This window comes from Styela clava, chromosome 1, assembly GCF_964204865.1.
Source record: "Styela clava chromosome 1, kaStyClav1.hap1.2, whole genome shotgun sequence".
NCBI classification, from domain to species: Eukaryota; Metazoa; Chordata; class Ascidiacea; order Stolidobranchia; family Styelidae; genus Styela; species Styela clava.
The window spans coordinates 26,448,565-26,466,251 of NC_135250.1; the positions used below are offsets into that span (position 1 = coordinate 26,448,565).

General features: G+C 31.1%; 1 protein-coding gene across 1 annotated transcript; it reads left to right on the top strand.

Annotated features, from left to right (window-relative positions):
• The first annotated feature begins 943 nt into the window (after positions 1-943).
• On the top strand, positions 944-4,871 carry LOC144420233 (uncharacterized). The gene is made up of 5 exons (XM_078110323.1): positions 944-982; positions 1,667-1,785; positions 3,568-3,691; positions 3,895-3,941; positions 4,172-4,871. Exons 1-5 carry the CDS (start codon positions 954-956, stop codon positions 4,303-4,305), a joined length of 453 nt encoding a protein of 150 aa, XP_077966449.1. The 5' UTR covers positions 944-953; the 3' UTR covers positions 4,306-4,871.
• Positions 4,872-17,687: the final 12,816 nt, after the last annotated feature.

A 17,687-nucleotide genomic window follows, 5' to 3' on the forward strand; every position in this document is an offset into this window, starting at 1 on the left:
ATTGTAATAGTTTAGCTTGGAAAATAGGTTAATTAAAGAATTCGTTAGGATTGCAAAAAAATTAGTTTGGGAACGAGACTTATTGTTTTCAACTCTTGCTTTTGTAACACTTTAAATACTCTCCATAAAATGTAACTTTGACTCGCCAGTTTGAGTGGACAAATTTTCTGGCACTTGGTCTAAAAACCTTGCCCACCTCTGAGCGAGTAGGCTGGGCAGTATTAAATTATCATTCGCGACGGGTTAATTGAAGATCTCAATTTCGAGCACCGTCATTTTCATAATATCCCTTGAAAATGTTAAGCAAAACAAAACTCAATCTTTTTTAATGCTCATTAATAATGAGTATAAAATTAGTTGGGGCTGGACAAATAAACACCATTGGATATCACACTTTAGAGTAAATATCAACAATACTTGTTTTTAGTTAGTTGCTTTTGAGATTCATATTATAACTTGTTGAACACAATTTGTTGTGCTTTTTCTCAGTTCCATGGAAAACAAAATGCGTAGACCAGTATGAGCTGACTTTTTTCAATGACACCAAAAAAGATTACAAAGAAGCAAAAGCGGTTTGTGAATCAATGGGAGGATTCCTGGCAAAAGTTGATAATCAACGAATGACTGACGAAATTAATGCAACTTTCAAGTGAGTAGATCTCTATGTGGTATTTGAATATAAAAGAGTCAAAAGTCAAAAAATAATGAAGATGATTGATTTATTAAACGTCTGTAATCTTTTGTAAACCTTCATAAGTGAATAATTGTCATACAATCATTTTAAATGTCCCAATTTTCAATAGAATTTGCATTTAAGAATCCACAATACCGAGCAATTATTCAATAACTATTTTTTTCTAGAATGCGCGCAGACAGATACAAATAGAATCATAATCAATCCAAATTGTTTCAAAAATCCTGAAAAATTAAAAAATCCTGATACTGATGTGATAATGAGAGGAGAAGCGGGATATCAAAACTGGTTAGTGATTAATCGTTTTGTGCAAGCTTGAAAATTTATTTTTATTTTTACTCTATCTTCTACATGATTGAAATCCTATGAAACAAGTTAATTTATTACAAATTTAGTTATTTTAGTTGATGATATCATACATTTTATGCGTTAACGCGCAGCTAATTAAATTTAGCAATGAGTGAATTATTATAGCTCCAAATAATCTATATCTATTGTCAAAATGAAATACTTAATTTTATTTTATTACTGCATGCGCAATTGTACGTTTTTAGTTCCGAATTTGATCTTTAAAAAGTGAGGACCAAAACAAATCTCTTAAATTTTAATTGGCCTAAAAATTCTAGTTAATATTGTTCTAAATATCTGTAGGAATTAGCAAAAAATAAATTACGAAGCAACTACAAACGAATATTTAGGAATTTACAAATATATAGAAAAGGTTTCTACGTCATATTCCATCTTTCGCAATAATTACAAACATTCACACTCCTTAAAAACAATTGAATTAAAGCGAAAAAAAACTTTAATTGGTTGATATTTAGTATCTTAAAATTAAGAAGCAATATCATATTATATTATATAAATGCAATATAATCTAACAATTATAAAATATGTGAACGAAACTGATCTTTTATTGATGCGAGGTAAAAACCAACACACATTATCTAAATTAAGCTTATTCCGTTGCAGGAAATCTAACCAACCAAACAGTTATGGTGGTGAAGAAGATAGTATGTTGGTAGGAAGACATACATACCAATGGATGGACTCAAGTTGTAACGAGGAAATTTACTACATTTGCCAGAAAAGTAAGATGATCATCCAAACAGTGTTTAGAATTAAATTTTTGAATGAAACACTCATGGGAGTATATGATCTCTTTTCCTAGTTTTGGTCCTTACTGCATGAATCAATCTATAATAATTACTTGCAATACGGACGGTTCGATAAACTGAACAAAACTGTATCGCAGAATCTTACGATTCCGTTGAATGGTTAAAGGAGAAACAAGAGTATTGATAACTAGTAACATTAGTGTGTATCAATTAACAGTGTCAGCATCGTTGTATTTGAACAACTCTTACAGAACAGATTCTTGAAATTACAGTTGCAATTATGAAGTGAATTTTAATTGCAAAGTTGGAAAAATATTCGAATTTCGGTGATATTAGTTTGACTAAGACGAGAAGAGTAAAATTTGAAAAAGGGGCGGTGACCTTGGTTATTTGTAGTTAAATACAAAACTGAATGGATTTTTAATAATGAATATCCACACCAAAGTTGTATGAATGACTTATTGTAACTGAATGTTAATATTGTCTATGTTGTAACTTTTACTTCATACTTACAAGGCCCGCTAGTCTGAATGGGCAAATTTTTTGGCCCCCGCTACAAAAACCTTGCCTATCTCTGATCTAGACCCATGCTAGAAATTATTCAAATAATGATATAGATAATGGAATCTAATTAATTGTTTCTCAGATTAAGGTTTTATTTAATATCGATAACTAAAATTGTAATTTTTTATTTCTTGTCTTCTACTAACAGAAAAAATTCAGTATTTTACTAGCAATTTATCAATATTATTAGCCTGTTAAAGTTGAGGTTGATATTACTGAATAATTTGTAGCTACTGCTAATAATGTTAAATGTGAATAACGTTAGAAACCTTATTCAATAATCTATTATACTACACTTCATGCACACGTAAAATCATGGATGCATTGTTTAATAATATTTTTTTTTTATTAATTTCAATTGTGGCAACTGTACTTTTTATGGTACCCTGAAAAATAATAATAAAGTGATATGGGATATTTAAACCCTATAATTACTTATTTACTATTAATTAGTGATGTGTAGGTAGTATTTGAATAAACCTATATTTTACGGTAGTGTCTTTTTATAAGGTAAAACATGTTTTTATTAGGAACTGTAACTAATCTCAACTGTCATTGAATCATCGTATTTGATGAAACAAATTGTCAACGTAACAAACATCATTAATTGCGTCAATGTATGAACCAGAACCAAATCACGAGTTCTGGGCTTCGGTACAAAAATTGTATCGCAATAGTCCACCCATGAAAACTAATTGGTTCTTGCATTGGTAATTTAAAAAAGTAAGAGGAATATTGACTACCAGTTGCTAGGTAATTGGGCGTTCCAGTTGAATGCGAATCAAGATGGCGGACACCGGAACGTAGCATGTCTACCAGTTTAGGGTTGGGACATAATTTTATTCCAATTCTCCTTCATTTAGTTATAATACGATAAAGGTCTCTAGCAAACTGAATCCCGTATTATTTGTACCTGAAATTACGGCCCAACCCTAACCTGGTACACATACCACGTTCCGGTGACCGCCATCTTGGTTTGCATACTGCACGAGTGCTGTACTTCCAGCTGAAATCTTTCATAACAAAGCTATTTTTACAATATAAACTGCAGCATTTACAAAAAGCAACAGATTCACTTAAATGAAAATTTTGCAGTGAAGAACTAACTGGAAATATTAGTAAAATCCTTTAGTATAGAAGCGTGATATACTTTGATTGCGTTCTCAACTTTTTATTTCACGTATATTTCAGAAAAAACATCGTTCAACTTTGACACTTTGAGTTTTGTGATCGGTTTCATTAGTCCTCTCCTGTTTCTTCTCATTTCAATAATGTGTATCATCCGACTGAAACAAAAGTTAAACAAATCGAAAGAGTAAGTTTGCACATTTAGGTAATCATTAATTTTGAGAGGTAAATTTAATTACGCAACATAGTAGCATAATACTTATTATTCATATCAAATCAAATTATATGAATAATGTAATTGTCAATGCAAATTGCTTTTAAGACTAGAACGATTGCGTTTTTTATGTTGTTGTAGTAATTACACAGAAACTGTGTTATTCTCATTCCTAGATCTCCAATTGCAACGGACCATAACTACGAAACCATATCCAATAAAGGTATGGAACATGCTGAAAATTTATCGACATTTTTTAAAAGATATGATATTTTATGCATTGATTTTTTTTAAATATTACCAATATATTAACACTAAACTGTATTGATAAACTAATTATTTTGTTTAATTAAATTGATAGAATATAATACACGAACAAAATAATGATGTTGTACTCAAAAATGTAATGTGTTTTTACCTCATCCTAATATTGGTTATATTATATTTTGACAGCACCAAATCCAAACCACCACTCTCAAATCTCGGGTTCAAATATTCTTCAAGAAACAGCTGGCTACGAGCAACCACTTCCTTTAACAAGGATTCAAATCAATGTGGAATCAGCCTACGAACCGTACAATGCTTGAATTTGATATGAAGTTAATATACTGATTGTGCAAGAATTAATTAAAGTTTTGTCAATACCTATGTTCAACAACAACTCATTTTGATTTGAATAGATTTTCAGTTAAATTAGGGTTTAATTTCATTTTTTTATGTAAATGTTTACTTATATATTATTTTAAACTTGCAATGAAATTTTATCAAAAAATCCATAATTTCCAAAATTGTTTCTTTCTTTTCAAAAAACAAATTTTTTGAAACACATCAAGTAAAGTAAAATAATTAATAACACGATAAAGAAAATAAATTACAATTTACATTTTTGATCAGCAAAAAAAATTTCCGATTCTAAAAATGGGTGCACGCGTATTATCCGTATCAGGGCATTTTCCCATACAATCCTTAGGATAAAAACTAAAAAATATATGAATCTTAGAATATAGCAGTTAGGTCTCACGAAACAAATGAAAACACAAATTTAAATAAATTCATTTTGGTATATTATTTTCAAACATATTTATATATATGTGAATATTATTTTGAAAAAATCTCGAAATGCCTCTTCAAAGTACAGAAGGACCAACTTGAAATCTGTAAGCGTCAGCTGAATATTTTCGTCTTTTGGTTTGATTTTAACTGTAAATCTTTGTATTAGTTTGTTTATCATGAATACTTTATTACATAAAGTTGAGTTTTGTTATTATATTATGGTAATGTTATTATGGTTGCCTTAGTTGGGATTTAAAAGTGCTTGTCATTTCAACGAATGAGATCAATTGTTTTTATATGGTTATGCAGGTAAAAGATTTATGATAACCCTGAAGTATGTGAACCAAGTTGGCAGACACCGGAATGTAGTATATGTACCAGGTTTAGCCAAAATTTCAGGTACAAATACTACGAGAATCACTTGGCTATTCCCCGAACTCGTAGAAGAACTAAAATAAGAAGAATTGGAATAAAAATATGGCCTACCCAACGCTGGTACATATACCACGTTCCAGTGTCTGCCATCTTGATTAACATACTTTTGGAGCGCTGGTTTAGTATTGAGCTAAAGTTCAAGAAAATATTGGCTTGGTTCGTCATGCATTATTATTTCATAACATTTGTGTAGGAAGTTCAATACGAGTTATGACATGACTATTTGTACTAAAATAATCGTTCAGGTTTGGGCTATTGGTTAGATGCCGTTAGTGACAATTTTCATTGACGTAATTGAAGTACTCAGTAGGTATATCCGTTCATAATCAAATGTAATACGAGACGAAAAGTTATTTCAATAGATTACCTTATACCAGGGATGGCGAACCTTTTTCAATGAATGGGTCAAAAATTATATTTTTATCGCGGAGCAGAAGAGAGTGGGTCACAGATATTTAATTAAAGTTTGTATCTATAAGAAACTTCTGAAACAAATCTTATAAGCTTGTGTTGGTGTTGGTGTAGTTTTGGGCTTCACTTATGCAGCACTTCTAGCAGGGACTTCTTATGGCACTCGATTTTATGAAATTAGAGTACGAAAAAACGCATATAAATTACCAAAAACGTTTAGAATGATAAAGAAAAATATTTTACGGTTCCAAAAAGTTTGGAGGGAATTCCACTGTGATAGTGTTATATTTTTCGATCAGATACTTCCCCATTGTTATTTCAGGTTTTTATTTCGAGTCTGAATGATTTTTTTTTCAACGGTATTGCAGGAGAGGAAACGTAGTAGCATCTAGTTCTCGTATAACCCCTAAACCAGTCTGCAGATGCGCTTCCGAAAAAGACAAAATGTTGCGAGAAATTAAAAAACCAATTGCATTTTATGACATAAACGATATCAGAGCCAATAGCTGAAAAACGGCGGTGCAGACATGCGTCAAAGATTAGGAGTTTTGAAAATTACCAAACCGACCCAGAAATTAGTAATTTGAATATGAGCGATCGCAGCCCTGACTGCCCACCTGACGGTACATTATAATAGTTTAGTTATTGTTAAATTAATTTAAGGTCGGTTTCATCAATTTTGAGTACTGATATGATAGCATTTTTTTTTTTTTTTTTGCGTTGGCGGGTTACGAATAAAACTCGGAGCATTAACAGTACGTAAAGTGGTGGCTTATTTTGATGACATCATAGCTCACAAAAAAAGAATCCCATGAGGCTCACAGAAATATTTGAAATTAATAAAAGTAATAGCCTTCTAGAAAAAATTCCATCTTTAACCACTGAAAATTTCAAAGCAATTGGTCCTGTAATCAAAGAGAAAATCACTTTTTAATAACGATGAAATTCTGTGTCAAAGAACAAGAACAACAACAACATAATAATAAAACAATCCATAGGTCCACTCACGTGTCCATTAACAGAAACTCATTTTGAAAAGCTAAAGATTATATGTTTAATATAACAAACCATTTAAAATAAAAACACATATTTAATTTTTGAATGACATAGTCAGATAGGTGTTGGGAATGACATATGAAAAAATTATTGTGCGAATCCCAGCAGAACGATTTGCGGTAATATACTATACCAAATCCCAAATTATGTAGCGATTGGTGGGTTTGCGATTAATGTTGGTACCTTTTCGTTGCAATAGCATTTGCATAAAAATACTGATCAAATTGCTCACAAAAATTTCCATCATATTTTTCGCCATTTATCTTTGAGTAAAGCTGAATATTTTACGCGGTGCCAAGTTTTTACAATAAACAGTGTCTCACCAACGTTATATCCCTGTAATGTTACGATTGTCCCACGTGTGTCCGTGACATATTCGTCGTAAAATGCCTAGTAAATTCGTACAACAGAATTGATCATCATGAAAAAATAAACACATTCGAGGAATGGGATTAATTATACGATGGTACATAAATTCTAAGTGCATGCGGCTATTTGTACCATATGCTGACCAGGGCAAAATAACATTTTGAGTACATTGAGAATTCAGAATTCTAGGTTAATTAACGCGTTTCATATTTCAACACTCAAATACGTAATAACGATCAACAAACGATATAAATATCAACTATCCAAATATTTTGATGCACCCACCGGATTTCGAGATGATACACGAATTCACATTTTATGCGACAAATAATCTCGATTACGTATTGGTTTGTGCATGTGAGCGTTTGAGGATTGCAAAATTAGTAATTATAAAGATTGTTAGTCTATTTCATTGAATCAGGTTAGAATTAGGGACTTTCAATACAAACAAAATAGCGCGAAGTTTTGTTGATTTGAAATTCCCGTAGGAAAAGATTGCGAACATATGTTATTTTTGTTCCTTATATATATCAAATATGAAAATATAGAATATTATCCTGTGATTAAACTTGTATAATAATATACGCTTATGGTTAGGTTGTTGAGAATGACTAAATCTGTGAAACAATCGAGGATTGTAAGTAGAACATTACAACAAATCTAGTTTTGTATGATATGTATAATAACATAATAATGAAGATAAAAAGAAATAAGTCTTAGATCACGACTGGTCATATGATAACTACTACCATTGTGATATTTAAAACTAACACAATTTATATTTCCGATGTATCAGAAATAAAGCATCTATTGTAAATATGTTCTTTATAGCAAATTTAAGAGTTTATACCATAAAAGATTTTGAGCTGCTTCAACTGCTTAGCTATTCGTGTATCGTTGGAAAGACACTCTTCGACTGAGGTTCAGCAAATCTAACACATTAAGATTAAAAATTGCTTTGTAATAACATTGTTTCTACATTTCATCTTCAAATGCATTTCCCAGTGTAATAACGCAATTAATACATATTTTTGAGCTTGTTTCCTTTTTTTACTAATCATATCGTCTAGTTGTTGAAGTTTACAGATTTAACAATAACTTATTTTTCAAGATTTTTAGAGTTTACAACTTGACAGAACCATTTCAAGAAATGCGTCGGTGAGTTCGAACTTTTATTTTTCACCGATACCAAAAGAACTTGCAAAGAGGCAAAGATGTCTGCGAAAATCTCTGAGGATACTTGGCAAAAGTCGATAATCAAAAAATGGCCGATGTCATTAACACAACAATTGAGTGAGTTGATTACGATTTACTTGAATTTAATTCAATTAATATTTGTTACCCAACTTTTCTTGAAGCGAAGCCCTGTATCCTGAAGTGAATGTGAAATATACTTGAGAAAACAGTCGCAAGTAACCTCTGGTTAGTGATATTAATAAAACTCTAGAAATTGAATAACAATATTTCTGGGTGATAGTCCCAGTCCCATGCTCATCAGTTTAAATAAATTTGACTAGGAAGTATATTCATTCCTACATACCGACATGCGTATTGTATATTATTGAACACACAATGAACCTTTGGGCCGTTTTGTTATATGGTGGTTGTTGTTGTTGTTGTTGGTTTTCTACTTGTTGTTTTTATAGTTGATATGGAAATTTCGCTTTGGTTATTAGGTACTGGACCAATTAATCTAAAAATGTCAGTGATTAAAGATTGTTATTGTTGCTGGAAGGCAATTACTTTTATATATTTGTTTAATTTCTGACTTATTTTGTGATTTATTCATCAAAATTAAACATTGCGCACAGTTTGGTTAATTTGCAATTGCATTACATCAATCTGGTGGTCTGTGAATTGGGGAATATTTTGATACCGATACGGTGAAAGATTGTATACCAAGCGTTGTTCTTTTGTTTTACGTCATCTAATGTGAACTCGGGGTTTTATCAGGTAGGCTCAGCAGTCAAAAAGGAATTAACCTTGTTTTTTTCTTACTACAATCGACCCTTTTTCAGACCGATTCATTGCCGGGCTCCAGTTCCGTTTCGGTTATTGTCCATACGTACGAAATGTTAACATTTGGGAATAATTTTTAATTTCATTCCTGAATGAATTTTGTAATAGAACCAAAGGTCTTACTTAATCTGAATAACTTATATTTTAGAATCAATTTTGAAAGAAATTCCAACTACATCGGAGGGAACGATATTGCCAAAGAAAAGGGTTTGGAAATGGCAGGACGGTACCGAAGTGACAATGATTGGAGAAGAAGGATATCAAAACTGGTTCTTCTTTCAAGGTTTATTTATTTGATGATATATTTCTATTAATATTCACATTTTTTTGTGTACCACCGTAGTATGTGCACCAAGATGGCGGGCACTGTCACCGCCCTAAATAAAAAGAAATCACAAGACCCAAAAAAGTTAACATGTTTCTGTTTGCTATAATGTTGTGCTTTTTTCTCATACGCACCGAAAGACTTGGCATACTTCAAACAGTTTTCTCATAAATTTTTTGGAAGTTCAGTAAGTAGTTTGTGCGTTTGGAACAAGATATGTTAAACCTGCGACATGGTATATATATAATATATTTCAACTAGTTTCTATTTTCTTCAAGAAAATTCAATCAACCAAAGGACAGAGGCGACGAAGACTGTTTACTGGTTTGAAGAGAATCATATCAATGGGTTGAAAGCAGTTGTGACGAAAAGTTGAAATACATATTCCAGATGGGTAAGTTGAATATATAACTATACCTCACCTATAATGAGATCAAATTACGTTCGATTGACGTTTTAATTATTGATATATTCTCATATATTTGCATAAGAATGTATATTTTAATTTGAACTAAATTTAATGAGTTTTTAGGATTTTTATCAATAAATACAAATTATTATAAAAAGACGAAAGCTTTTAAAACTCTACGTTTTAATATTACAGCAAATCAAATAACCTCTGCAACTCAAGCTTACTAAAATTATGAAAGCCTCATGTCGAAGCATTTAGATTTCCTCACAAGTATTTTTAATTTTAACTAAACTTTACAAGATTTTAAATAACATTGCTGGTAGCATATATTGTATTGTATTTTGAGCAGGATTGATGTAACCACCCTATCTGAAGAGACGAATAAAGAAATTTGAATTAACCCATTGCCTGAGAAGGAACAATCAACTGCAATTCATGACTTGGCACTGTGCTGAATATAAAGTAAAAGTGAGGAATTCATATACTTGACCTCAAACAACCAATTGTTTTGATCAAATGCTTTTAATTTGCAAGGAAAAAAACTAGACTTAAAATGAAAATAGTTGACATGCATGCTGCCTATGCAAAAATGTTGATTTATTTTTATTAAATCATCACATTTTAATCAAATCAAAGTTTTGAATATTGATGCCAGTTGGAAAATCTTACAAACTTTAAAATCATTTTAAGTTTGAATTAGATAAAAATTAAACCTAAAAATCATATTAAATACATCGATTATTTAGATAACAGCATGTTGGACTGAGTCTGAATGTAAATCTAATTCATCTGTCAGCAAAAAGTAGGTCCTGCAAGTAAAAACAATAATTCAACCGCTGATTAACAATCAAACTTTGTCACAAATTAACAATCAAACTTTGTCTCAAGAGGATCCATAAAGATCAAGTATAATGTAGCCCTCAAGATGAATCAATCATGTGATCTGAAATATATTTTATAATAATATTTTATAATTTGCTGCATTTTATATTTGCGTCCGAAACAAATGTCTTACCTATGTCTGGTATATTTTCATAATTGTGATCGATGGTTTACCTATGAAACAACCTAATATAAATTATACTCAGTTATTTCAAGAAATTGTGCTGAAAAAATAGGTTTCTATTTCATCCGTGTATATGTATTTCTTTATTTGTATCCAAATTTGTTTCCCTTTCATCCTTGATTTTACAGAAATTTTTGTTAGTTTTATTTTTGCCTTCAGGTTCTGACAACTATATTTATTTAGATATAAATAAATAACCAATATGAGTATTTATATTGGAAAAAATGAAATTATTTCCGCATCGGTTCGATTTAGATAAGGGCATTGTTTTTAGAGAACTATCATATTGTTCTATATCTCTAAAAACTAACAAATACACATTACATATACATATAGACCTACATTACATATAAAATTACTTTTCGTCAAAAGTATTTCGACAATAATTCTCTCTTTTGCATTCAAATCTAAAACTTAAAATAGTTTCTTGAAAAAAGTAATGGCTAAACTAGATTTTTCATCATTCTACATATTCCAAACAAGTTAGATTGGTGCAGAATGTCTTTAATCAAATGAATAGGGAAATTATTTGATTCCAATTGCTCGTTTAGTACGTCACCTCTAAGCTCGAATATAACTATCAGGAAATTATTCCAGCCAATGATTTCCGCCAATTTTCAAAAGTAAATTAATAAATTCATTCAATAAATATAAGACCGAAAGTACTTCATCGACCATGTAATAGATATAACTTTACCAATGACCTAAAATTTTGCATTTTTGTAAATGAATTTGACCAAAAATCACATCCACCCTAAGTGGACAGTATATGATCAAAATATCTTTGGCCCAAAATCAGTAAAACTTGTTTTACACTGCACTAGAAATAACTAAGAAAAACACAAGAATTATTATGGGAAGTTTGATGAATTGTTCTTGATGTTGTTGATATTGTTAAATCATTTCAAGCAGTCAGTAGTTAAAACAAGGTATTTCGTTGAAAAATATTAAAAAAATTAAAAGATTTTTTTTTATTTTTGGGGCTTCCGTGTTTAAACTTGTTCCCCCAAATTGACGACGACTCGTCTATTTGTTGCTGCAAAATTTGGCCATTTGTCGACTAACTGTTGTCATTATGTTATGTTTAGATCGCGCATATATTTCAGTACAGTTTGTTACTTCATGTTCAAATAAATATTTATTCCTCAGAAACCAATCGGCATATTGATCAATTATATTAAATGATTAACAATATATATTATGATGACGTGCTTTGTTACGTCCAAAATAGGTTAAAATTCCGCTTATATAGTTGACTCCATCTTCCTTATCACGGCTAGTCCGGTAATAAAATTAAAATTATTTTTACGATACAAATAGACGATCAGGCTTTTAATGCAAAGTTAAAAATTGGCTGTGAGTTCTTGTGTGATAATACTCAATCAAGCCCTGTAATTTTCGTAGAAGGTTTCCTTGTTGGCTTGAACACTTGTTGAAGGAAGTGGATGTTCATAACCAGCCATTTCTTCTAATACATTTTCGTATGTCGTTCCGGCAGTTTGATGGGTGGAAGTGGTTGCTGAAGATTAATAACATTCTACTAGGGATGGACACTTCAAATATAATATTCGAATCGATTCGAATAGTAGATTATTCGAATCGTTTCAGAGCAGAATTTTGAATCGTTGCCATCTTTTTCTTACTTTCCGCCAATGGTGGAGTTCAATTACCAATTTTTTATTGTATACATATTTTCTCAATGCCATTCGGACATATGAATTTATGTAGTGAGCGTTTTTTATACTTTGTGAACGCTCCGCAGTTGATCTTAGGTATGTATTTCATGTTTTCAGTAATTCATTTGTTGTCAGGACCAATTACAATAAAAAAGTCTCATACATTTACATATCTCCCATTGACTCTCAAGTATACGAAATTCGATTTGATTCGAAAATAATATTCGATTCGATTCTGAAATCACCAGGTATCCGAAATGCCCAGCTCTACATTCTACTAATACTATAAGCAGAAAAGTGTGACTTTATACTTGTGTCAGGGTATTAGGTTACTTTGACTATTTGTAGTACTTTTAATACATTGAGTTGTACAATTATAATTCATGCGCAAACAAGCATGTTGTTTTACAATTGAATCTAAAAATTCAATGAAGGTATTTTGTATTTTGATTGTTCTTTGTTGGTCGAATAACTGTTCAAAGAGCTATTTCAGCTAGTTTCTGTTTTTTTTTTAGCATTGATATCAACACTGATTGTTCAACTCCGTTGCGTTACGATGGTGTTACAGTTCGTGATAAGCATGCAAACTGCAATTTTTTAATGTACATTTATATTTTCGATTAATTAGGCAGTTAAAAACCAAGCCCAACACTGCTCATAATTATTGAATAGTGTAATTACAATTTTACCTTGATCCGATATGGTTTCGTAGTTATGAATTTTTATGGCTTCGTTTTGTTCCATTTCCTCTATCTTGAGCTTAAGTTTACGTATGATCCATCCAGTGATTCCGAGGAACAACAGAGGGATAATGAAACCAATCACAAAACTCGGGAAGTTGAAAGTAAAAGATTTCTTTTCTGAACAAAAATTCAAATTTAAGCTTTCGAATAAATTCAAAATATAACTTTTATTATCTAATCATCTATATTAATCGGAAAATAAATAGGTTATTTCTAGCTATTTGTGATAGAGTTTGTCTAACTCAAGCCTGACTTGATCGAATATTGTAATACAAAATGACTTTTACTCCATCGACGATTAAATGACTAATAATTGCGAAAAATATTATTAATTTAACTATAACTGACGACTATGAATTCACCTTTTCCCAACGTTATCCGCAAACTTCTTTTGAAGTAAATCTCTTTTTCGGATGGTGTTGCAGAAACGATCGAAATGCTAGAATAAAAGTTAATAACTTTTACGAAATAGTATTATCATATTTTTGTTATTTTTACATGAAATTCCATAAGTACTGCAAATATTGTATTGGCATGCTATTTGAACATTAAATAGATTTTCCAGTAGAAAGTAATTTCATAGTATACAAACATATTGGACATATTTTTTTAAAGTTTTCCTCATTTTAAACAAGTTCGATACAAGACACTAACCGAGTCAAGTAATCTGACTGAAACATCGCCTTCATCAATTATACAAAATTATTGTAATATTATTTACATGTTTTTCCATAAAACATATGGGCATCAAATTAAGTTATTTCTGCTTTCACAAAGTCCTTTAATCATATTAAAATCACAATTAATATAATACTGCAATTATGGCTTGAATTGCGTAAAATATATACATGGGTTAAGGAAAAATTTGCGATTCTTTTGATCTTAACGCAGAAAAATGAAGCTATCAAATAACTTATAAATATCGCAAGATTTTGCGGATCGATTGTGTCGAAATATAGATTTATTGTAGACGAAAAATGATTCGGATCTTGGGATAAAATGGCAACACAGACAAAATCAAGTCAAATAATATATATTAAACCCAGAACCTGGGGAAATTTTCTTTATTTAACTTCCGATTTGTCCCGATGAATAAAAAGTCGGTTTCCATAGCCACATCTGACGCTTCAAATCCTGCGATGTCACATTGAGTTACTGACTCGTCTCCGAGTGTAACGTTTACAGTCTTTTTTTTTATGCTAAAATATAATTATATAATATTTACCCTGACACCCTGTGATACCCTTTGCCGATATCAAATTGAAATTATTCATCGAAAAGCATAAATAACTCAGGTAAGCAAAATGGTGGACTATCATGTGGCAATATTTTTGCATTAAATTTACTTCGCAACTTGATTTGCCATGGCAATGTATTTTTTCCCATCCGCTGTGCTGTTGAAAGTAATCAAATCATCCATTGTAAATTCAGTGCTTGTTTCAAAACCGTCCTTGTCAACAAGTACGAATATGCAACTGCAAAGCAAAGTGTATCAATCCTAATTTGTCTATCATACTTAAACCCCAAGTTAGAGATTTGCTTTCATATGTCGAAATTAACCAATTATATTTGACACTTTATTGTCGTCTATCACATGATCCGGAACTTCAAAATTCAGGAACTCTTAGAAAATCAAATATTTCGGTCAAAATGGCTGATTGAGATAGTTTGGTTAGTGAACAATATGTGATAACATCTGTAATGCGCTGTCCTTACAAAAGATCATTGATTAAAATAATTGAGCAGACAAAACAGACTGTGTTGTACATGTTCATTGTGTTGTACCAATTCTATATTAACGAATAAAAAGCTTAGACCTATGAAACCCAATATTTCAACCAAAGCCTTGCTATTTAATTTTGATTTATTGGAAAATTTTCTTTTTTCTGAACCTGCCATGCGTGTACGCCATTTTTTTTTTCAGCAAAATCGATACTCTCAGATCTTATCGTTGGGGTACAGGATGCATGGACATATTTTCCAAAAATTGGAGTATTACTATATTGTTTAATAAGCTTAAGACCTCACCTAATAAGACCATTACTTTCATAAGGCATTTGTATCGTAATATTTATTTCGCCACTCTTGCTGATCCCTGAATCTCCAACAATTTTGGGAGGATGAACCATTGTTGGAGCTGAAAGTGAACTATCATTAAAAACCTATTTTAAATAATTGTTTTGTGATAGTGGAATAATTGTATAATATTGTGATGGTAGTATACTTGCTTGCAAGTTAATTTTACGTTTACAAAACTAGACGAACTTCATTTACATTGATATAGAACTGAATCATGATTGCTTGTAGGACTTCTAGTTGTCGCTATAAATTACAATGAATTAATGTGTTGTGTCGAAATATTGTATGGCAGTTTTACGAGAAGGCTATCAGAAGACACTCAATGTATATTCAACACGCTAAACGCACTCATATCCACAGAAATAGAGAGAGGAAACGGTAACGACTTTAATTACCTTTTGAAGTTCCACTACATGAACCACGCACTCTCAAAGATTTACTTGATCCAGCACAACTGAATATCATAACGGACGCAGAGTACTCTCGATTTGGCTTTGGTTGAAAGTGATACTCACTTGCTGATGTCATGTTTGATACGTTTGAGTCTACCTTTTGTATTTGAGAAGACCGCGATGTGACCAGAGTTGAGTTCAAAACCAATTCCTGAAAAATGATCGATGTATTACAAGCCTTGGATATTCGATAATATTATTCTTTTGTTCTTTTAAAAGTCTTCTTACTATTTCGTTTTACATTTTACATATAATTTATATGCTCGACGTTTTTTCAATTTATCATGTTTCAAGCTTCATCAATGTTCTGCGAAGTGATCATATTTTAGATCTGTTTCGAGCCCCCCCCCCCCCCCCCAAAAAAAATCAGTTTGTCATACTTGCGTCGCACTGCATTTCCCAAGAGTACCGATATTATTATGATTTGAAATCACCAGTTTATTATACCTAGGTTGAACTCACAATTACTCTATACACACTTTTGTATTTAACGTAAGCCTATTTCTGAACTCTGTTAGAATAGTGGTTTATGCAATTTAAATAGTTCGTTTTCGTACCAAAACAGAGAGTAAATAAATAATAAAGGTGAATTATTGACTTACCACGGTATACAATTCTATGCTTTCTTCATTATCTATATCCCATGATATAATACAGGTTTCATTTTCTTCAATTTGTTTAAAGAAAGCTGATTTTGCGCTTAGAGCTTTTCCTCCTGTTTTTATGATTGATCGTGCGTACGTGCCGGACTCCAATTCTGTACACGCATCTTTTGATAAGCATGCTTCAATCTGAAAGAAAGAATATTCTTATTTTATCACTTCTCTAAATGCATAAATCATTATTTACAAGAGTATAGCAATACATAAGAGTGTTATAATATTTTAAAAACGTTTTATTTTCTGATTTGACACATATAAATATATATTTCTTGAAAATTATTTAGTTGAGACCACAAAAATCAAAATTTCAAAATTTTAGTAGTTGAAAATGAAAATGTCTTTCAATATGCAATTGCTTTTACGTTTTTTTCATATATTTTGCTGGTTTCTGAGAACAACTGTTTTGCCCCTAATTCTACTAATTCAGAAAAATTTGCCACTCGGGTTTTCTGCTAAACTTGCCAATTGCATTATACCACAAGGTGCTACATTTGTGTTCATATATTAGGTCACTTCTTTTCTTGATAATGAAGAATCTAGTCTAATTTGGTCGGCTATTTCTTACCCATATTGTATAAGTTGTATCCGAATCTAAATTACTTATCAATGTCGACTGTGTCAGCGGTTTCAGCGGTGAAACCCATTTTCTTTCTCCCTTAAGCAATGGTCCTAGTACTGAAATTCTGAGAAAATAAATAATGCTCAAAAAGTAACACGAAATTATAGAAAGGGAACAAGATATAAGTTATTCCAAAACTGTAGTTTTTCTTGTCTTAATTTGAACAAGCAATTGCTATACTACGGCTCTATGGTGTCTCTTGCTTCAAAACAAAATTTTAAACCTCGGGAAAACTACCATTAAAAATAGAAAGGTATTGGCAAGAATGGTAAAGCGCTGCTGCTATATTTTTCCTAATCAATTCTTACGCTTCTGATTTTATCAAAAAAAATGAATGTGAAATATGAAAGGTTGCAAATTATGACACAACAATACAGGTATCAGATAAGATAACTTCATTGTCACCCAGAAGCCTAATTCATATTACGGATGATATACAGTCATCCATGACTACAACCAAAACAAAACAATATTACCTAACTAAACTATGAAAACACGTCAATAACATAGGCTATCTTAACGTCACATAAAAATTGGATTGCTCATAAGAAATAACGGTAAAAAGCGGAATTAAAAAAAAATCAAAATATAC